Source organism: Calypte anna, chromosome 9 (assembly GCF_003957555.1).
Source record: "Calypte anna isolate BGI_N300 chromosome 9, bCalAnn1_v1.p, whole genome shotgun sequence".
NCBI lineage: Eukaryota > Metazoa > Chordata > Aves > Apodiformes > Trochilidae > Calypte > Calypte anna.
Window position 1 is genome coordinate 14,574,778 of NC_044255.1, and position 19,496 is coordinate 14,594,273.

General features: G+C 45.8%; 1 protein-coding gene across 1 annotated transcript in view; it reads right to left on the reverse strand.

The window, feature by feature from the left end:
- The window catches only part of TP63 (tumor protein p63), a 100,310-nt gene continuing 80,814 nt past the window's right edge, over positions 1-19,496 (reverse strand). Inside the window, exons 6-14 of the mRNA XM_008493322.2 lie at positions 18,228-18,343; positions 17,811-17,920; positions 17,397-17,533; positions 16,304-16,386; positions 15,282-15,418; positions 3,997-4,154; positions 2,957-3,101; positions 2,008-2,101; positions 1-802 (exon numbers count right to left, since the gene is read on the reverse strand). Of these exons, the coding sequence (XP_008491544.1) occupies positions 506-802; positions 2,008-2,101; positions 2,957-3,101; positions 3,997-4,154; positions 15,282-15,418; positions 16,304-16,386; positions 17,397-17,533; positions 17,811-17,920; positions 18,228-18,343 (1,277 nt within the window). The 3' untranslated portion in view covers positions 1-505. The remainder of the gene's footprint in view (positions 803-2,007; positions 2,102-2,956; positions 3,102-3,996; positions 4,155-15,281; positions 15,419-16,303; positions 16,387-17,396; positions 17,534-17,810; positions 17,921-18,227; positions 18,344-19,496) is intronic.

Sequence of the window (19,496 nt, forward strand, 5' to 3'; positions counted from 1 at the left end):
AAGTGCAACGTTCAGCAGACCGATTCCCATTTATCTTTGGAGCTTTTTGCATTTTGTTTTGGGGTTAGGTACTTTGTATTTTTTATTTTTGGGGGGGTATTTTTTGGCTTTAAAAAAATATGCTTTAAGCCTCCTGCTTTTCAAAGTGGGATCACTGGATGAGAGAGACAAGTTTGCAGGTCAGGACACCCATGAGGTGTACGAGGATTTAAAAGTCAAGAAAAGAAGCCCTCTTCCCAAAGGAAAACACGAAACAAGAACACGCCTTCTCAAGAAGGTCAACGACTTTTAAGGAAACACCACCCGCCTTCCCCCTTTGCTCAGCTCTTCCCCTTGCAGGAGCTGGGGTGGAGGTCACGGTCCAGGAGCATGACCTAGACAGCATCGAGGGCATAATGAGCACGAGTGAGCCCTTCGTCCAGGGGTGCAGTACCAAGCAGAAGGAAGACAAATGAAGCGCCGAGCAGTTTGTGGCTGAGGCGGGATGGAACGGGTTCCACGGAACTCACTCCCCTTCCTCCTTGATGCGTTGCTGTTTGTTGCGCCGGGCATCCATGTCGAAGTTGAAGTCGTTCCACTCATCGCGGGGCGGGAAGGAAATGGTCTGCCGGAGAGTGAAGCGCACGGCATCGATCACTCGCTCCCCCCGGGTCTCGCTGGAGCCCACACTGACTGTAGAGGCGCCGCTGGGGGTGCGCAGGAGGTGGGGAGGGGAGGAGAAGTCATGGAGCTGCCGGTGGTCCAGGATGCCCTTCCAGATGGCATGGCGGAACTGCTCCGGGATTTTGAGGCTCACCAGATCCTGCAAAGCAAAGTAAAGAGGTTAACGGGGCAGAGCCCTGGGCAAGCTGGGCGTCGGGAGTAGAAGCAGCCTCTGGGGCTATTAACCTACAAAGCTGCTAAAATCCAGGTGGCCACAGTGCACTGTAGAAGACAAACCACTCATCCTGAAAGGTGTTGGTTCACTTCTCAACAAGCATTTGGAGCAAGGAGGCAACAAGAACTAGTTACACAAAGTCTGTTTTGAAGAAAAACACTCATTCGTGCACATGATATGTTGAACAAGAGCTAGACAACCTCAGGGAGATCTGCTGGTTGTCTGTGGTGAGGGATGCTGGTTTGTACAAGATCAATGGCTTTGAAAAATTGTATGTTTCTTTCAAAGCCTGAAAAAGGACCTGATCTGCAGAATTTGAAGCTCTGAATCCGACTCCATAGGAACTGCCTTAACCACTCTAACACAAGCATCATTTAAAAACAGACACACAACCTTTGAAAACTTATACTTGGAGGCCCCATCAGCTCTGCTGCAGTACCTGAGTGTAGCATTATCTAAACTCTGGGAAATGTGATAGCAGCTCCTGAAAAAAATTAGCAACCAGCTTTGGTTAATTTGGGTCAGCTTTTCTAATTAGAGTAGCAGCAGAAGGAAGGCAGCCCACGCTCAGAAGCAAAAGCACCACAGCCTTGCAAAGTCTTGGGGCAAAAAAAAATGGGAAAGCCAGCTCAGTGGAGAGCAATGGCACAGGAGAAGAAGCAGCAACCCTGCAGCATAAGCCATGCAAGAGAAAAAGAAAAAAAATCAACAGCTGGGATAGGATGCCAGTGGCAAGGGAAGATGTGTTAAGGCCAGAAAACAGAAGCAGGGAGGGGAAAAATGCAGACCACTTCTGGACAGCATACTTGTCTGCAGGCGAGTGAGGTGTTTCAGAGCAGTGTAAACTGAAACCAAGCCTTGCAGAATTAACAGGCGTGTGGGCTGGGGCCACTTCTGGGGCTAAAATGCACAGTGGTGGGGAGGGGGAGACACTCCTCTGTGCCAGGCATGGCAGTTATATTGCTGGCCCTGATTCCAGCCTCTCTTCACCTCACAGAAAGTCTTCTCTGTGAGAATGGCCTTAAATCAAACTAATCATATAAAATAAAAAATATACTGTCTGGATTTCTGACCTATTCCTATGGCAGGGCCAAGAGTGCAAACAAAGTAAATGGTGAGGAGTTACTTACATCCATGGAGTAATGCTCAATCTGATAGATGGTGGTCAGCCCCTGGGTCGTGAAATAATCCACACAGGATGAGCAGCCCAACCTCGCTAAGAAGCTGCAGAGGAGGAAGGAAGGAAGGAGAGAGAAAAAAGGATCACCCTGGCTGCAACAGCCCAAACCACAGAAAAACCAAACACTCAGCCAACCTGCAGCAACAGGAAACAAAGCTCTCGCCCTTGGCTTGACCTTCTCCAAGATATCCCAGGCCAGCAAATCACATCACTGCCACAAACAAGGGTGTCTGTCAGCTTGGCTTCTAGCAGACAACCCTCACAGAAGCACCTTGCCTTAGTCATTACACGGTGCTACACAGCCTGGATCTTGGGGCACAAAGGCTCCCTGTGGATGCTCCTGCCAGGCTATTTCACCCAGAAGCTAGTTGAGCCCATAAACGCCTGCTGCAGAGATAGAGGGCTTCAGGAAGGCAGTGGGTCTGGGTCTCAGACACATCAAGCACACCAAGTACTTCAAATCAGAACATTCCTCCTTTATAGGCACCATCTTTCAATCTGCTCGACCTCATATACAGCAGAGAGGCTTCTGACCCCAGCCATGGCTTGTTGAGTGGGCAAAGGGGGAGGAAAACAAAATTAAAAAAAAAACCATAACAAAAACAGAAAAAAATGTCTGCAAGACTGCCTGATGCCTGACAGCTCCACCTGTCCAATATGTGCTGCATCCCTCAGCTTTCTTGCAGTCCTAAGGTCCCTGTTTCTCTCCACTGCTCAGAGGTGGGGGTTTGAGGCTTGGTGCCCAGTGGGTGCCAGCCCCAGAATGGCCAAGACCCACTGGGATCCTGTGCTCCAAGAGAACGGGGCAAGGGACCTCACAGGACCCTTCAGGCTCCTGACACAAGGCTTGTACTCCCTGCAGGTGGGAAATGTGTGCCAGGCAGCCTGCTCCCGCTCACCTGACGATGCTGCAGTCTGTGGGGTACGGAGGAGGGGGGGTGCAGTGGGATGTTGAAGGCATGGAGAGGGGAGGAGGCAGCGCCTGCGTGGGGCTGAGGCCATTCATGTCGCCGGTCATGGCCATGTGGGTGCCCATCATGGGAACTGGAGGAGAGAAGAAGGAGGAGCACATGGTTACCCAGGCGTCCCCAGACCCCCACTTTGCCCCAGCATGGCACCAAGGGACAGCTCCTGCAGCCAGAGGAGCCTTAAAGCCCCTGCAAAGCCCCACGTGGAGCAGATGACAGGCAGTTCTTCAGGAGCTCTCTCCCCTCGCCAGAGCAATCGCCGGCAGCACCGTCACTGAGACACCTTCCCTTGCAAACAGGCTGGGCAGAGACCTAAGCAAGCTGGGGGCATCTTGGCTGCCTCTGCTGCAGGAGAGGAGTGGGACAGAGCCAGCAGAGTAACCCAATACAGAAGCCAAACAGCTTTGTGTTTAGAGACACCGATGGGGATCAGCAACAGGTGTGGGCAAGAGCCCAGTGCTTTTGAAATTAAAAACAAAACAACAACCAACAAAATTCAGCCCCTAGAACCATGTCTGTCATCCTGGATTTACAGAGCTGCTGGGCACTCTTCAGCAGCCAGGAAGAAGCAGGCTACAGAGCTGTGATACAAAGACCTTTCCTTTGAAACTAAGAAGTGTCCTAATTGAACCGAGGGGAAGAAGTTTGCCAACATTTGCATCTCCTCTGCTAGGAAAGGAAACAAGTCTTGAAAGACAGATGACAGCACAGCCAGCCGAATCTGCAGCAAGAAGCAGCTCTGTTCAACCCTGTGAGGCTCAGGACAGGATGCTGAAGCTTGGAAAAAGCAGGTGACTTGCCCCCTGGCACAGCAGAGAGAAATAGTTGGCTCTGCATATTCCCAGTCCTGCTACGATGAATGAATTCAGGCCTTCTGGGCTAACGCTAGACACCTGCAGATGCCAAATCTCAACCCTAGATTAGTGGGATGCACAGACAGAGCAGGAGTGGAAGGAGCAAAGGTTTCTTACTGTTGGTTCCCATGCCGTCGGGGATGGTGGTTGGGGTCAGGGCATTGCGCTGCTGGGGGTTAATGAGCTGGCTGACCGAGGGCAGCTTGTTCATGCTGTTCATTTTGCTGAGTGGTGGAGAGTTGGAGCCATAGGATGACTGCGACTGCATGGAGGTCCTGCAAACCAAAGAGGGATTACGACAGGAATCACTGTAGCTGTTTGTTAAGATCACCCCAGCCAAAGGACAATGTTATTTTGTTTATGGCAGTGGTGAGCTACTGCTAGTGAAACCACTGACACCATGGGAGCATGGCAGATACAGATCACTGGAGACAGAGTCAACAGGAAATAAGTAGTTTCCCAGATATTTTTGGCATTTAAAACACAAATGGTGAAATACTGGCAAAGGGAAACTTCACTATTAGTTTAAGTTTCTTATTTAAGGAAAAGTTTCTACATAAGATTTTCAGTTGAAAATAACATACCCAAAGCCAGCAATCAGCTGCCAAAACCTGAAAACAGTATTTTTAAGTTAAGCTTTTCTTGTGGTCAAAAGCTTTTTCACAATATGAACTGAAGAAACTATCCCAAACCACTGCAGCTACCCCTAAAATCTGACTGCAGAAACAATTTTCAGATTGGGTCACACTTATCACCTTGATTTCTCCTAAATTCCTTGTTATCCACATAATCAGGTTATTATCAGTTGTAAATATAACAGCAAGAAGCTTTGCTCAAGACAGACTCCACACACCTTAGGAATCACTACTGTGATGGTCAGAGCTGCCTAGAACACCGACACGCAGCTTTTTCTGGCATTAAGGAGAACCTGGTATCCAAACCCCGCAGACTGCTTACAGAGTATCAGATTCCTGCTACCACTCAACAACACCATTAGCCTCCCTCAAGTCCAGACAGCCCCAAACTCCGTCCAGCACGTCCATGAACCGGGCCAGAGAGCTTGCTGGCAAGCTCCCCCTCCCCAGCCCCAAGGGTCCCAGCTGCAATCCCACGTCGCAAGTGATCTGGAGTGTGAAGCCCCGACTGCTTCTGAGCAGCAGCTCAGTTCCCAGATCAAGTTACGTCTGCGGCATCCCATCTGGAGTGGGGTCTTAGCTGGGATATGCAGAAAATGATCATTAAAGCGGGCCCAAGGGCGCAATTGGCAGAACATTGCCATGCCACAGGAGAGTGGGTATTTCTTCCTCCAACACCAGGGGTGTTTGCAACACTGAGCAGAGGTGCTGGGGAAGCAGTCCTGGTGCCCAAACACAACGTACCCCCCAGCAGAGCAGAGCTCTCCTGCACTGCCACAGCGCCTGGGACTCGTTCAGCCACACCATGGTGACCCCACAGTGAACGCGCAAGGGCACATTCCCATCTTATTTCCCTTTGGGAAACTTGTTTGTCTGGATATAACTGGTTACACCAATTCCTGGGAACTGGCTTTCCTTCTATGCAAAGAGAATAGTTATTACTTCAAATAAGCCAAGTGTAAAGGAAAGAAAAGGCTTATTCCTAGATAATTTATTAAAACCTTCAGCACTCAAGGTCAAGTTTCATACAATTACATTGTCTACAACTTCCTCCACTTTTAAGACTTGCAGTGTTGGGTGGAAAAAACACCTATGCTAACAGGCTGGAGTATCTAAGGCCCTGAAGAAATGTTACCTAATTACACAATTACAGGAGGTACTGAAGGGTGTGAACTGGCCTTTGGCAGTGAAGATGCAGGACAAGATCCAGCAAACTTCATAGACTCAAGGAAGTGGAAAGCACAAGAAGCTTCAAAAATTAATATTAATAATGGCAGCAACTCCCAAGGGGAAGTGAAACTGAAGCCATGAAATTCAGACCCAACTTTTTGGGGAATGATTCAGATCTGAGGTTTCAATTCACCAATTATAAAAGTTGAGGCCAGCCATGAAATTCAAGTCAGGTTGACACCACCCTTAACCTAAGAGGTTTCTGGATTTAGGACCAGAATGAATATTTCTACTTTACAGGTTCAGGGACCTACCTTATCTGAGCTTCAGCTGAAACTAATAAATAACTGAGAAGTCTCTAAGGGCAAAATCTGCATGATATGCAAGTGAGAAGGTCACCATATACACAGTAAAATTTCAAATCAGATCAACAAAGAATTCCCAAAAGGTTTTATTCAGAGAGCTCATGACTAGAAAAAAAATTTTTAAAAGGATGTCTGTTGCTACAAAACAAGATTGTCCAAGGAGGTCAGTAGTGGGCCTAATTTCACCGTTATAAGACTACAAAAAATTCTGAGGACAAAGGAAAAAAAAAAAAAAAAAAAAAAAAAGGAAAAAAAGGCAAGCAAGCAAACACAAGCCAACCTAAAGCATCCTACACTGTAGAAAGCAAATGCATACTTTAACATATAGCTAAAGGACTCCATTCTTACCTCATTCATACTTACAAGAATCAAGATTAAGACAATCAAGGTCAAGTGAGTAATACAGGAAACAAAAGCACTTTCTTCATACCTCTACTTGTTTCAGCTAAACTATTCCATCATGTGAGCAGACATATAAAAGGTCCAGAGAAAGCTATCTAGCCAAAGAAAAGTCCCAAGATAAACCAAGATGCAAAATTTTATTGAAAATTAATGTCACACATCAATATAGCAACAGCCTCAGAAACACAAGAAAATGTTTTTTGGTATTAAACACACAGACTACATAGTGTTTGAGGATTCGTTGAAAATATATTGGTTTTTTCTATTTTTTTTTTTTTAAACAGGTATGATAAGATTGTCATGCACAGTGATTTTCATTAAAATTATACTTGCTATGTCTCAAGACATAAGATTAGAAGTAGGAGCATTAACATTTCTTTGATATCAATGCCAATGAAACGTATTTTAATATCAAGCTATAAGGACTTCAATTAAGAGACTATTATATTTCTTGGAACAGTCTAATAAAAAAGGCACTGAGTCACATTCCGCAACTGATTTTTCTCTCTTCAAGAGGCTATGTAATTATTTAGCCAGTAACATTTGTAGTTATGCAAGCTCATATGAGGGCAATCACCTTTCATGCTTCAAGGCATATACTGAGCATCTCAAGAGGTCAGGAAGGAACTTCCTCCCTCTCCTACATATGAAACACAGTTCAATTCACAGGTTACCTTGTATAATTCTGTGCTTTCCCAGCTCACAACAAATCAGCTTCTCACCAGAGGTAGGAAACTGCTTGGATAGACCAATTGCCTGGTTCAGCAGGCAAGTTCTAGAGTCCTCATTCACATTAGATGAGCACACTGTCATGTAAGCATCCTTAATGCAAATGACATCAAGGGTTTGTTAAGTGCAAGAATAGTTCAAGCTCAAAAAATTTAAGATCTCACCCAAGCCTCTGTGTCTAGTTTGCTGTCCCTGAAGACCTAGAGCCAGTCACAACACAGAGAGACCCAAGTGTAATTGAAGCTGTCCAGTTCTGGCCCTGTCTTTCCTTAAAGTAGCCACAACAAGTGCAAAAAAGGATTACATTCCACGTTCACACATGGTCAGAGTGCCCATTAGCAGTGTTTTTTCAAGTAAGATTGCCTGTTAGACTACATCAGTGACATCCCAGTGTTATGTAGTCCATGGCACACAAGTGACACAGATGACACTCAGTTCCACTCATCCACCTTCTCCACCTGTCCAAGAGATGCTATTCTAAAGCAAGCAATAGCACAACTTTTCAATCATACAGCTGGTCTTTAGGCTTGGTAACTAAATGGAAGCATGGAAAAGAAGAAGCCCTGATGGTGACTAGGCAGACAGCAACTACAGCACAGGGACAAGGGTACAGATAATGACTCCCCTTAGATTCCAGGTATGGGCATTTCCCAAGGCAGGCAGTAAATGCAATCTGCTCTCCAGGGAAGGGGATATACATCACCTAGTTGACACAGACTGATATGACCTGACTGACTGATAAAGCCCAATTATTCCACTTGGTTATTCCTTGAAAGGAAAAAGTTTGCTTTTCTGAGAGATGACAAAGCGTAAGACAGCTGGGAAAAAGTTTTCTTCTTTTATCTGCAGTGGACAGGCTATGAAGCAACTCCAATTGCTTCCAGCTCCAGATTATTTGAAAAAAAAAACAAAACAGAAAAACCCCAACCCACCTTCTAGGATAACCACCTAGTAGCTGGAGAGCAAGTCAAGTCACCATTAACACCAGTTTCATAATCATCACCTTCTCATCGGTAAGAAGGACAAATTGGAAAGCCTTTCCAGAGGACAGAAGGATCCAAATAGTTTACATTCTTGTTTGGTGGAAATCCCAGGTTCTCTATTGCCTGTCATGGTACAAGAAATTTCCTAGAGGTCAAATCAGATTATGAACTGGAGCCCAAGCTGGAACCTCCAGTTGCAGTCTTGGAATCAGAAGTCTGGGTTGGAAGAGACCTTAAATAGCATCTAGATCCACCTTGCCTGCCATTGGCAAGGATAATTTCCACTTTGCCTTTTATCCCTGGTGGGCTGCTTCCTCAAACTTTGTGGTGAACAGGCCCTGGAGGAGAGGTCTACATACAGATTAGTGTGCTCTTGTTGCAGTATTTTGTATTGCCATGCACAGGCAGAGAAGGCCTTTGCTGGAAGGACAGACTGACAGTGCCAAGCATAATCCAGCATCTGGGCTCCATTCGCAGTTCAGATTCCTACCTCTTACGGGAATAGGAATAGTATTGACTGCCTTCTCCCCAGTAAAAAGGCACAGAGCAACTGGTATCTGCTTTGTGATCTCAAAGTACTTCCTGGAGTTCCTGGACAAAGCAAAAAGGCACTTGACTTGGTCAGATTTACACAAGGAGCAATGGTAGAGCTGCAACTGTATGAAACAGTCACTGCTAATGTTTGTTATTATTTCTACTTAATTAAATTTTTGGGACTCTCTTCCATCTGCCCTCCCCCACACAGCTATGGTAAAACAAGTCTTGCTACGACAATGAAGGAGATTTCCAGAGATGGGATATGGCCGTCAGAGGAGATGTTCATACGAGTCATCACCTGCTCAGATCCCAGCTCTGCTGCCTGGAAGCGGATGATGTGATGATCAGAGATAAGAGTCTTCTCCCACTGCATCAGGCTTTTTTCCTTGGTGGGTGGCCAGGAGGCCTGCTCTGCATTTGGGAGGCACCTTCTCTTCAGGCTGTGCCTAACCACAACTGTGTCAGAGTTGGGTATGTATCTGCCTCAAATAAATCCAGCAGGGACTACGCTGCAGGCACACAGGCCCCCATCACTACTGATCCAGTCCCCTGTGTTTCTCAGAGGCTGCTGATCACTGGCACTTACAACCAAGCTCTGTTCCCTAACTGCTGCTGACCTGGGCAGACATCAGCCCACAGGGAGCACCATTCCTGGTGCACCTTATGTAACTTCTTCACATCTCTTATTTCATGCAGCTGTTGACATCCAAGGATTCCTCAGTAGAGATGCCACTGCTTGAGAGTGGGTTGAAGGACACTTCCCTACCAGCACTGGTGGCTGTTCTTCATGTAAGGATGCTTGAGCACCTCTCCACAGCACGTATCATGCCTAGTGCCACTTTCAGCAATGCCAGGTTAATTCCACAGCATGTAACTTGCAACAGGCAAGTTGCTCCTCATTTCTGCTGGTCTGGGCTTGACACTTAGAGATGAAGGGTTCTGAAGGGTTCAAATCAGCTTGTTGAGCCCCATACAAATGGCCTTCAGAGGTAGAGTTTGTTACAAGCAGTGTGAGGATTTACGAGTCCTCGCTAAGAAATGGTCTCCTGCGTAGGAATAGCTACACCAGAAAATGCTTCATGGTCACAATAAGCAAACGCCACTGTTTGCAGGATTAATGGACAAGGTGGGCATGGCCTGAGGCCACTTGGCTGAGTCAGCTGCAATATATGCTGGCACCACTTCCCTTTGATCTCTGAGATTTGCATGGGGTAAAACATAGTAGAGCTGATGAATACTCCAAAGCAACATCTAATAACTGCTGAACATCTGCAAGGAAGGGGCAATCTCTGAGCCCTTTCCACAGGTAGCGCAATGAGCAAATATGGACACTCTGCTCTTTACAGCCTCAGCTGCAAAGGGACAGGGACACGGGACACACATGGAAGTAATTACACAAAGATTCCAACCCTGTGTTCACCTTGTGCAGTTCAGCCCACTGTATTGAGTGTATTGAGTGCCTGTATTGAGTCCAGGGAGTCAGGAGGGACCTTTCTAAGTCCAGTAAAGCTGGATTAATGCCAGCAGTGCTGGGGCAAAATCAAAGTCACCCACTCTTCCCTACAGTTTTGATATATTTTAGATCAGACCCTTTAAGATTAAAGGGAAACAATTCATGATGTCAAATTAATATATATTCCCATATATTAGTGAGAAAAAAGTTAATTTCTTACATTGCCAATTCATATAATTATTACCTCCCTGTGTCCATCAGTACAAATACTGGTACTTGTACCATTACTGCATGACAACCACTATAACAGGTCAAATTGACTATCACAGACTGTTAAAACAGATTCAACCCTCTTCCCCCCCGCCCTCCCCTAGCCCACAAACACATTTTAATTTAAACAAGACAAGAGGCATTTTAAAATTGAGACCTGCTCAGAGAAACCCTGCCTGAGTTTCACAACTACAGAAGTAACAGGAAAGAGTATCAACAGGTTACAAAACCAGGAAAAAAGTTACATCGACATTGTGGTTCCTGACCTCCCAATGCTACAGGCTACAGCTAAGAGGTCTGTACAAGTGTCTGTTGTTTTGAAAAGTTTTGAGTCCCTTCAGGAGATTACTCTCACTATTTATTCTGTTGCTATTAGGCTGTGTGTACGCCCCACTGTTCCTAGTCCCGCCAGCTGGGAAAGTGACCCCACCAGCTGTTTATGGATATACTGATGGGTTTGGGGGGCTGGAATGTTTTAGGATGGCATCGGTCTGTTTGGGAGGGTCTCTCCGTGAGTCCATGAGTTCACTTCTGAAGCAGGCCGAAAGGAGACTGTAGAGAAGGAACCAGAGAAAAGAAAAAGATGAATGTACAGGACCCTTCACCAGCCACCACGAAAGAAACAGTCACTCTCCACCTTCATGATCACAGTATGGGCTTTGAAGGAGGGGAGGAGCAGATGTCTTCACACCTACAGTGAGGGTATGCAACAGGGAGATTTAGAAAGCTGGAAAGCCCCAGGTGCAAGTGTCTGTTTGGGAAGGAAGAGAAAATTACAAGTTGGTAGGGAAGTGTCATTTCTGTGCCCCAGTCTCAGGGGTAGAAATGGTGCTCTGATACTGTTTCCCAGTGGGAGAAGAAAAAAGCACTCAGCCAAAGGGGAAAAGGAGAGAAGCAGCTTCCACTGAGCACACTTTAACCTTCCAATTACTTAAAAAACAGAAGCCAGTGCTAGGGAGAGAGGCTGGTGTCTTACTGTGAAAGGACCATATTGAGTGTATGTCCCAACAAAGCCAGGGGATCCTCTGCATAAAAGCTGAGGAGTCCCTGGGGACACCAGATAATGTGGAAGGCACTGCACTCTCAGAGCCAGCAAACCAATGCAGCAACACCTTCATATACCTAAGCCCTAAGTATGACCTAAGTATACCTAAGTATGAAGAATACTTTCCCCACCAGCTCCCTGCCCATGACAGCAAGTGCCAGGATCCTTGCAGCTCCCATCTCAGCTGGAACACTCCAGGCACTGGATAGCTTGGCTTTGTCATACCTCCCTCTCGTTGGGATAAGCTGTGCTGCTCACTAGATTGGAAGGCAGGCAGTGGGCTGGTATCTGCAGCCTTGCTGATGCAACATGAACATTTGCAGGGATTTAAGAGCCTACTGGGATATAAGAGCACCCTTCTTAGTAACCCCTGGAAGACTTCATGAAATTCCTTCCATCATGCTATGGCCAATTCAAAGAGACTGTTCTTAAAACAGTGCTCAGAGGGGTGAAATCCACTATGGGAGATTTTGTTGAATATGAAAATGTGTTTTCCAGTGAAACCCTTTGAGACTGTGCAGATACTCACTAGGAATTTTGACAGTAAATGTATTTCACAGTAAAGTATTGAAGAAACTTTCCCTCCCCAATAAGGCACAGGACACCTCTGGTATCTCTGTCAGGGAAGATGTTCTGTCAAATCCATGTTTTAAACAATGGTGGCAGACCATGAAAACAAAGTCTTCTAAATAAACGTGTGCTGCTGTTCAAATATGGGCCCTAGGATTTGGCAGTTAAAAAAGAAGAACAAAAACTGCAGCTGAAAATTTTCCCACCTATGATCATGAAGGTATTTGGCATAACAGTAAATATGAGAAAAACATGCACAAAGGAGCAAACAGAGAGAGGAGATGAGACAGAGAAAGATGGCACAATGTGGAGCATTGTAGCATTTTTGGTCATCTTGTGTGACACACAGCTTTCTGATTGTCATCAGTTTTGTCCTGTTTATTTGGGAACAGTAACACAGTTTCAACTCCTGGTCTGCCAAATGCAATGCTGGTCAGTACGTGCACAAGAGCAACTAACATACAGTTATCCAAAACAACAGGTTTAGTTTTTTAAATCTACTTTTCATCACGATCATCTCATCCTTGCTTCTCCTACTCTTAAAAAATTATTCCATTTTGTAGGAATTAAAGAGAAACTTCTTCCCATGCACCTGGACAGCTTTTCTATGTTAATTATTGCTCAGAAAAGTAAACTGAAAAATCAAGCAGTTCCTTCATTAAGTCTTGACTAAGGAGTGAATGTGAATGCAGCTCCATTTTGAGAATAAAGAGCCAAAGGCAAATCACGAACATCCCAGCTCTACAGAGCCCTGCTAGGACCTCCAGCTTCCTATACATCTGAACCCAGCTGCTGCATATACACTTTCATATCTCCCAGTTTTAACATACACTTTCAATTAAAGCAAGAGGAGACACAGTTTTGAGTGTACATCCCTGCTTAAAACATGGAAGACATTTTCTTTTAAAGCCAGGAACAGACCCACAAAACAGTCCCTGTACTGCTGAGTCCAGCCTGGCGAGGAAGCAGTGTCAGAACATCTTCCAGTAGAGTCGTTTGCTGAACTTCCAAACATGCAAGGTTGCTTTTCCTTACTTAAACCAATTCCTATAAAGTGCTTTCTCTCTCCATGTTCACATTGAGACATGAAGATCCTTTATGATTCTTTTTTGGGGTGCAATTGCATCTGAGTCTTCACAGCTTAAATGCCCCATAGTCCTGAACACATTCCTTCAGAAATTAAGTCATACCCTGAATTACTGAGTAAAAAGCACCACAATACAACTGCACCTAACAAGTTATTGCTGGGACACACATTTCAGTAGAGAGGACCCTGCCTGATAGCAAGCTGTCAGCAGAGACAACTGCAGCAGCTCTGGACAAACACTGAAAGTTATTTTTCTCCTCACTCCTGGCATCCTTAAAAGCTCTTAATCTTTCTCTCCAGTATCTGAGCACACTCAGCAGCTGAGAAAAATATATAACTGGAAAAGTGCCAGAAGACATGCAGAAATAAGCTTCATTGAATTAAATGGCTGTACTCATACATGCTGGTCTTAAAGGTAATACAAATACCAACCTCAGTTGCCAGGAACCCATCCTATTGATATAGGAAGAATGAAAACAGTAATTATGGCAAAGCAACTGTCAGCACCAAGTGAAAGCTGTCATCTGCTGCAGTCCACTTCTGCTTACAAAACCATTTCTCAACTGAAGTGGCTGTAGTTCAGGTGCAGCTTTGAAGACAAGCAGCTGAGCGCACCAAGGCCACAATGCCTAGCAGCTAGTAAATACAAGCCATGGTATATATAAACAGTGCAAATGACTGATAAAAAGTCTCATTATTATTAATAAATGCCTCAGAAAAATATTACAGAGCCCTCAGATGCTCCAATCATTTTGATACAAGGCTCTTTTCACACCTCCACAAGACTCCAGCTGACACTAAAAACACACAGGTCGCAATGTGAACATGCGGAGCTCTGGCAGAAAGCCGTGGTATTGCAGGAGTCCCAAGACAAGGCCAAGACACTGAAATAAATCCCTACAGGCTCAAGTGGGACTTATGTGGTGCCTTGGCCTCGTGCTAACCTCTGCAGAGGAATGAGTTATACCCACAGCCTCCTGACGTGTGAGCTTACCAGCAGGAACGCCTGAGATCCTAAGCACTACCGCTGGTCGCTACCTACAGCCTGGGCAGATATTTTCTGCCACCTGATACAGCAGGTGAAGCAATGCCCATGAATGATACCACACTCAGTCTGTCTGGGAAGTCATTCTCTGACCCAGTCTCTGTAACTGCAGAGCTTTGGGAACAGAGGCAAAATGGAAACCAGATACTTATTTGGCCTTTCTATTCCACCTGCCACTTACACTACCCAAAGTAATCTTGGCGCAGCCCTGGCAGCCAAGTTCAGATAGGGACTACATCTGCCCGGGTAGAAGGTTCTCATGAGCAACACGGAGAGTCACTGACAAAGAGCAGATTTTAAAAACCACTTGAAAAGTGCACATGTAAAATCTCTTTGAAGTACCCACTGGTCACAAAGCAACTCCTGCATGTTGTATCCTTGTGCCAAGACTTCCGCCTTCCCTTTTCATAGCTGAGGAACCATTTATACCCACTGAGACACCAGCTCTCCAGCCATACCAGAGGGGTACAGTAGCGGGGTCTGAGCACAGTCCTGGCTCCACATACTCTTGGCAGGATGCTGAGGTGGGCACCCTGGAGAAGGTGTGGAGATGGCTCCACATTCACTGTCGTTCCCATGGAGCAGAACAGAGAGGTACACACTCACCCTGTGCTTCCCAGCTCTGGAATGCACATGCACTGGATTTCTGTCTGGAGGCAATTCCACAGCACTGCCTTGCTATGCCTTGGACAGTAGCTGGAAGTTAAAAGCAAGGCACTGAGCCTGTCCTCCCCCACTCTCCTAAGCCAAAAGTGAATTGTGTGGAAGACTAGAGTGGAACCTTGCAAGAAGGCAGAAAGAAGGACTACTCTGCCCCATTGCAGAGGTCATGAAATCTGAACCTCAAACTCACAATTTCTCATGTTCTAATCCAGAAAGTTAGTTTTGGCTGAACTTCTGGCATCACTTTCTACTGGCTCTGACTAGCGGGTTAACAAGTAGCTCTGCTGTTGTAAAGGATTTTGCTAACAAGTACTCTGTGAATGCTTGGCCCTTAGCTGAGCACCATATCCCTACAAACAATTGTGCAGAAGCCTTCTGTGTCTCTCTCCTCTCTCCCCCTTCACACCATTCTTGCGGCAGAGGTCTCTGCAAGCACACTTATACTCACTGCTTCTGGAGCAAGTGCTGGTGCTGTTGCTGCTGCTGCTGCCGGTAGGTCTCAATCGTGTGCTGGGGAAGGTACTGCATAAGTTCCAGGGATTCTTTGATCTTTAGCAGCATTTCATACGTCTCCCGTCCCCTCACCTGGACCATAGGAGAAGGAAAAGGAAGAAAAGCTTTACAGGACTGCATCTAGAGTGACAACTATCTCAGCAAGTTTTAGATAAAGTCAAATAAATAAGCAGAGCAGGATGCACTGTTCATGCATACACAATAAAACCACTAACAGAAATTGTTGAAGAGCAATAATCTGACACTGCGGGCTAATGAACATCTTGGGTTTGTCTTCTGCCTTGACATAAATGTATGCCAACTAAAAACAATATTCTGATCCAATCTGTCAGACAGAAAACATCTTTACCTGCCCCAGATGATAGCAGATCTGGTGCTGAAGTTTACATGCCTTGAGGAAAAAGAGAACTTGAATCTGGGTGCTGAGTTTGGATCTCCCTGCTTCTCTGAACACACCTTGGTTTGTGATTTATTCAGCTAAAAGTGGCTCCAGGGGAAGGAGCTAAATGGCCACTTTCAGATAGTTCTTGCCCTTTCTGATCCTACATGTAAAGTGTATTTCACTTCTACTGCTTTAGAACGATAGTAATACATATCAAATGCCACAGGAACATCCACCTTCATCAGAAAAACAATATCCATTTTCTCTAGAGAAATGCCCAGAAATGACAGGAGAAAACCCAGACTGGTCTACCAGACAATGCTTCCACCAGGACAGACAGATCCCCTTGGACATTCTTCTATGTCTTGAACAAGAAACTCTCATTCCGAAGCTAATAGAATTTCTTTTATTTTTCTTTTTTGGGGGGATATATATTTAAAATAAGTAGATCTGGGGAATAGAAGAAAAAATATTTTACATCTCATCCTCAGTTCTCTCTGAGGTCTAGGTGAACAGCTAACTTGCCTCAAGTCACCAAGATGCTGAACACAGGTAAATGCAAAGATAGGACTCACAGGCAGGTATAAGAGCTCATCATCTGGAGAACGTCTCTTTTTGATAGATGTCATCTGTATGCCATGAGTTCCTTGTCGAAAAGCTGGAAGAGAAATGCCAAGAGCATCCCATTACAAAAAAGACCAAAAAACCAAACAAAAAAAGGGGAAGAAAAAGAAAAAGGTGGATGAAGTGCATGGCCAGCTCAAATCTGCAGTGCTCTGAAAGGGTCTCTTGCCTGAGCTGCTCCAGAACTGTGCTTGCAGCTCCTGGCTCCATAATACAAATGCTGAGTGGCCATACTACCTGGGGAAGCACAACAGCCAAGGAGCACAGGGTATATGGCAAAACCCCAGCAAGCTGTACCTAGAACACGCACTGACTCTTTTCAGGGAAGATTGCAAGCTTGGTTATTACACTGCTCACAAGCTGTTGGTGGATCAGTGAACCACGAAGGCGAGATGACAGGGAAGGAGCATGCAGAATCCATTTTGGAAACAAAGCTCCCCTCCAACCTGCCTCCTGTTAAAACCTACTGCCTTGCAGTGCTGCCTAGTGCCTTCACTGAATGTATGTGGGAAACCAAAGCAGAGTTTCCACATCTTGCATGTCTGGTGAGTGCACTGCACTCTGGAGCACAGAGAGAGGCCCCTTGCCAGAGCACTTATGATATACAGCAGGGTTTATGTGCAGTCTCAGCCTAGACCCCTGTGGCTGAAAGTCACATGCCACAGCAAGAGATAATGCCTATCAGGAGGAGAGAAGAGCAGCATGGTCCCAAACAAGCCATAAACATTCAAAAAGCCGTTAGAGCCCCAACCACATACCTTGAGGGTGGCAAATAAACATCCTCCTCAAGCCACTGCTGGTGTGGCTAATCTAACACAGGCAGAGCCACAAGGGAGCCCACAAACCCAGACTGTCCAATACTGTTCTGTGAACACCAGCTCATTTTTCAGGCTGATCGAGCCTAGGAGAACTGACATTTAATGCCCTCCTTGCCTGCAAGCTTATGCACAGCACCACTCTGTCTCTGTGGCACAAGCGTGGGGGTAACACCTGCACCCGGTGGCAGCACAATCTGCAATCTGCCCAGCTCTGCCAGCTACTTACGGCGCTTCGTACCATCACCATTCTTTGTGCTGTCAGAGACTTGCTGCTTGCGGATGCTGTCCTCGTCTGCTTTGCGATCTCTGCCTGGGCAAGCGCAAATGCGGGCTTCAAAGCACCGGCGGCCCAAGACTTGCCCACTGGGAAGAGAGAGGAAAGAGGAAACATCAGATGGGGAGCAGGTCAGCAGCATCTCTCCACTTCACACCCGACTATGCACAGACAGACCCAAACCTCCTATTTCTCAGTCAGGAAAACACAGACGTTAGGCAACTTCCAGCAGCAAAGATTAATAAGTATTTTATGTTCCCTTGTATCAAATTGTCCCTGAAGACCTTGCAACACTGCCCTAAAGGGAAGAGCAGCCAGAAAGGCCACCTCACAAGCAAAGCTCTGCACTCGTGATGCATTACTTACTCTCTGGTTTCCAGTGTCACGATGATGAGGATCGGGCGACGGTTCATCCCTCCCACGCAGCTACTATTACACATGAAGTTGTACAAGACAGTCGTGAACTCCGTACCAACCTGGGTAAAACAGAAAGGTTGAGCAGGAGAGATGGCAGGTGGAAAGCTCTGCTTTTTCCAGGCTCTCGTTTTGTACTCCCACAGCTGTGCTACAGTCACACTAGCATAAAATAGGCCCCACCACAAGGCTATCTTAAAAGAAGAATTCCTGTTCTGAAGGGATAAAAAAGGTGTTTAAAAGAGGAAGAAGGGATAGTGATGGGGACAGGAAAAGGACAAGGTTCAGTCTCCTTTGACTAGGGCTACACCCCCCACCCCCCCCTCCTTTGTGTGCTGGGATGCCACCACTCCTGTGCTCACAACATACCTGGGGTGGCTCATAGGGGACCAGCACACTCTGCCTCCCAGTGATGGGGTCTTCTACATACTGGGCATGACTGTTCCCTTCCACTCTGATGAGGTGGCTGGGAGGTGCAATCTGCCCTGCAAGGGCAAAGAGGCAAAAAACAAGAGACACTGTTCAGTCAACCAAGCTCATGCACAGGACATCAAGATATTCTACCACGGGAAACCCCTGACACCTGGCCCCAGAGATCTATCAGAGCACACATGTTACTCCCAGCCCTTAAGGCATCCCTTCTGTCCACTGCTAGACATGAAAGACACTGCAGACTTTTCTCAAGCTCGTGCTGGACACTCGTGAGAGAACCTGAATAGGGACTTCCCAAGATCCCACACTAAGTGAGCCCCAAGACCACCTGAACGGCAGCTCACAGCAACTCTTTGAGCAGATAACTCCATGTGGATTTTCACAGCAGCTGGAAGCCTTTCTCTCCCTCCCTCGATGTGTACACAATGAAATTTCCTTCAAGTCTCAAACCCCACTCTTTTCCCCATCCACTGCTAACCCTCTCATCAGTCTTGATCCTAAGATGTTAAAAAAGATTCAAGGAACAGGAGAAACATTCATTTAAATAATGGTCAGCCTGGAAACTCATGCTTGCTCAGAGCAACAGCAGAAGGGAACATGATCCTCTTTGTTTCTAGTCCGCTTTCCATTAATTTAAAAAAATAGTTTTCTTTTTGCAAATTTTCTTCAGTGTTTCTACAACATACAACTAAATTCTGGAGAGGCCCATTATGTAAAGAATTTGTTTTGTTTTGAACTATTCATTACTTACTTCAATACAGGAAAAAAATAGTTATCTCAGAATAAGAGTTTAGTTTAATAGCTTTTGTTTTTTTTTCCCTTTCTTAAAACTCCATCACTGAACAGGTGTCAAATCTCAAAAATCCAGTTCCATCAAAAAAGCACTCGACTGATTAGACGCTTGCAAGTCCTTGCTTATTTTTGGGCTTGCCTAACTGCACTGTAACCAGCAAAGGGATTCAGGCCCCTGAGACATCCTGCTGACACCAACTGTTTTGGTTGTGGGTTTCTTTTTGTTGGTTTTTTGTTGTTTTTTTTTTTTTACAGTAGGAGATAAATAATGTACAGAGAGCAAAACAGATGCTCAGCTGAACTTATGTGAACTTCAGCAGCCATGGCAGAAGAGAGCCCAGCCCATGAATTTGCAGAAAACCCCAGGACATTTATAAAACAGCTGCAACTTCACTAACATGAGGAGAAGCAAAT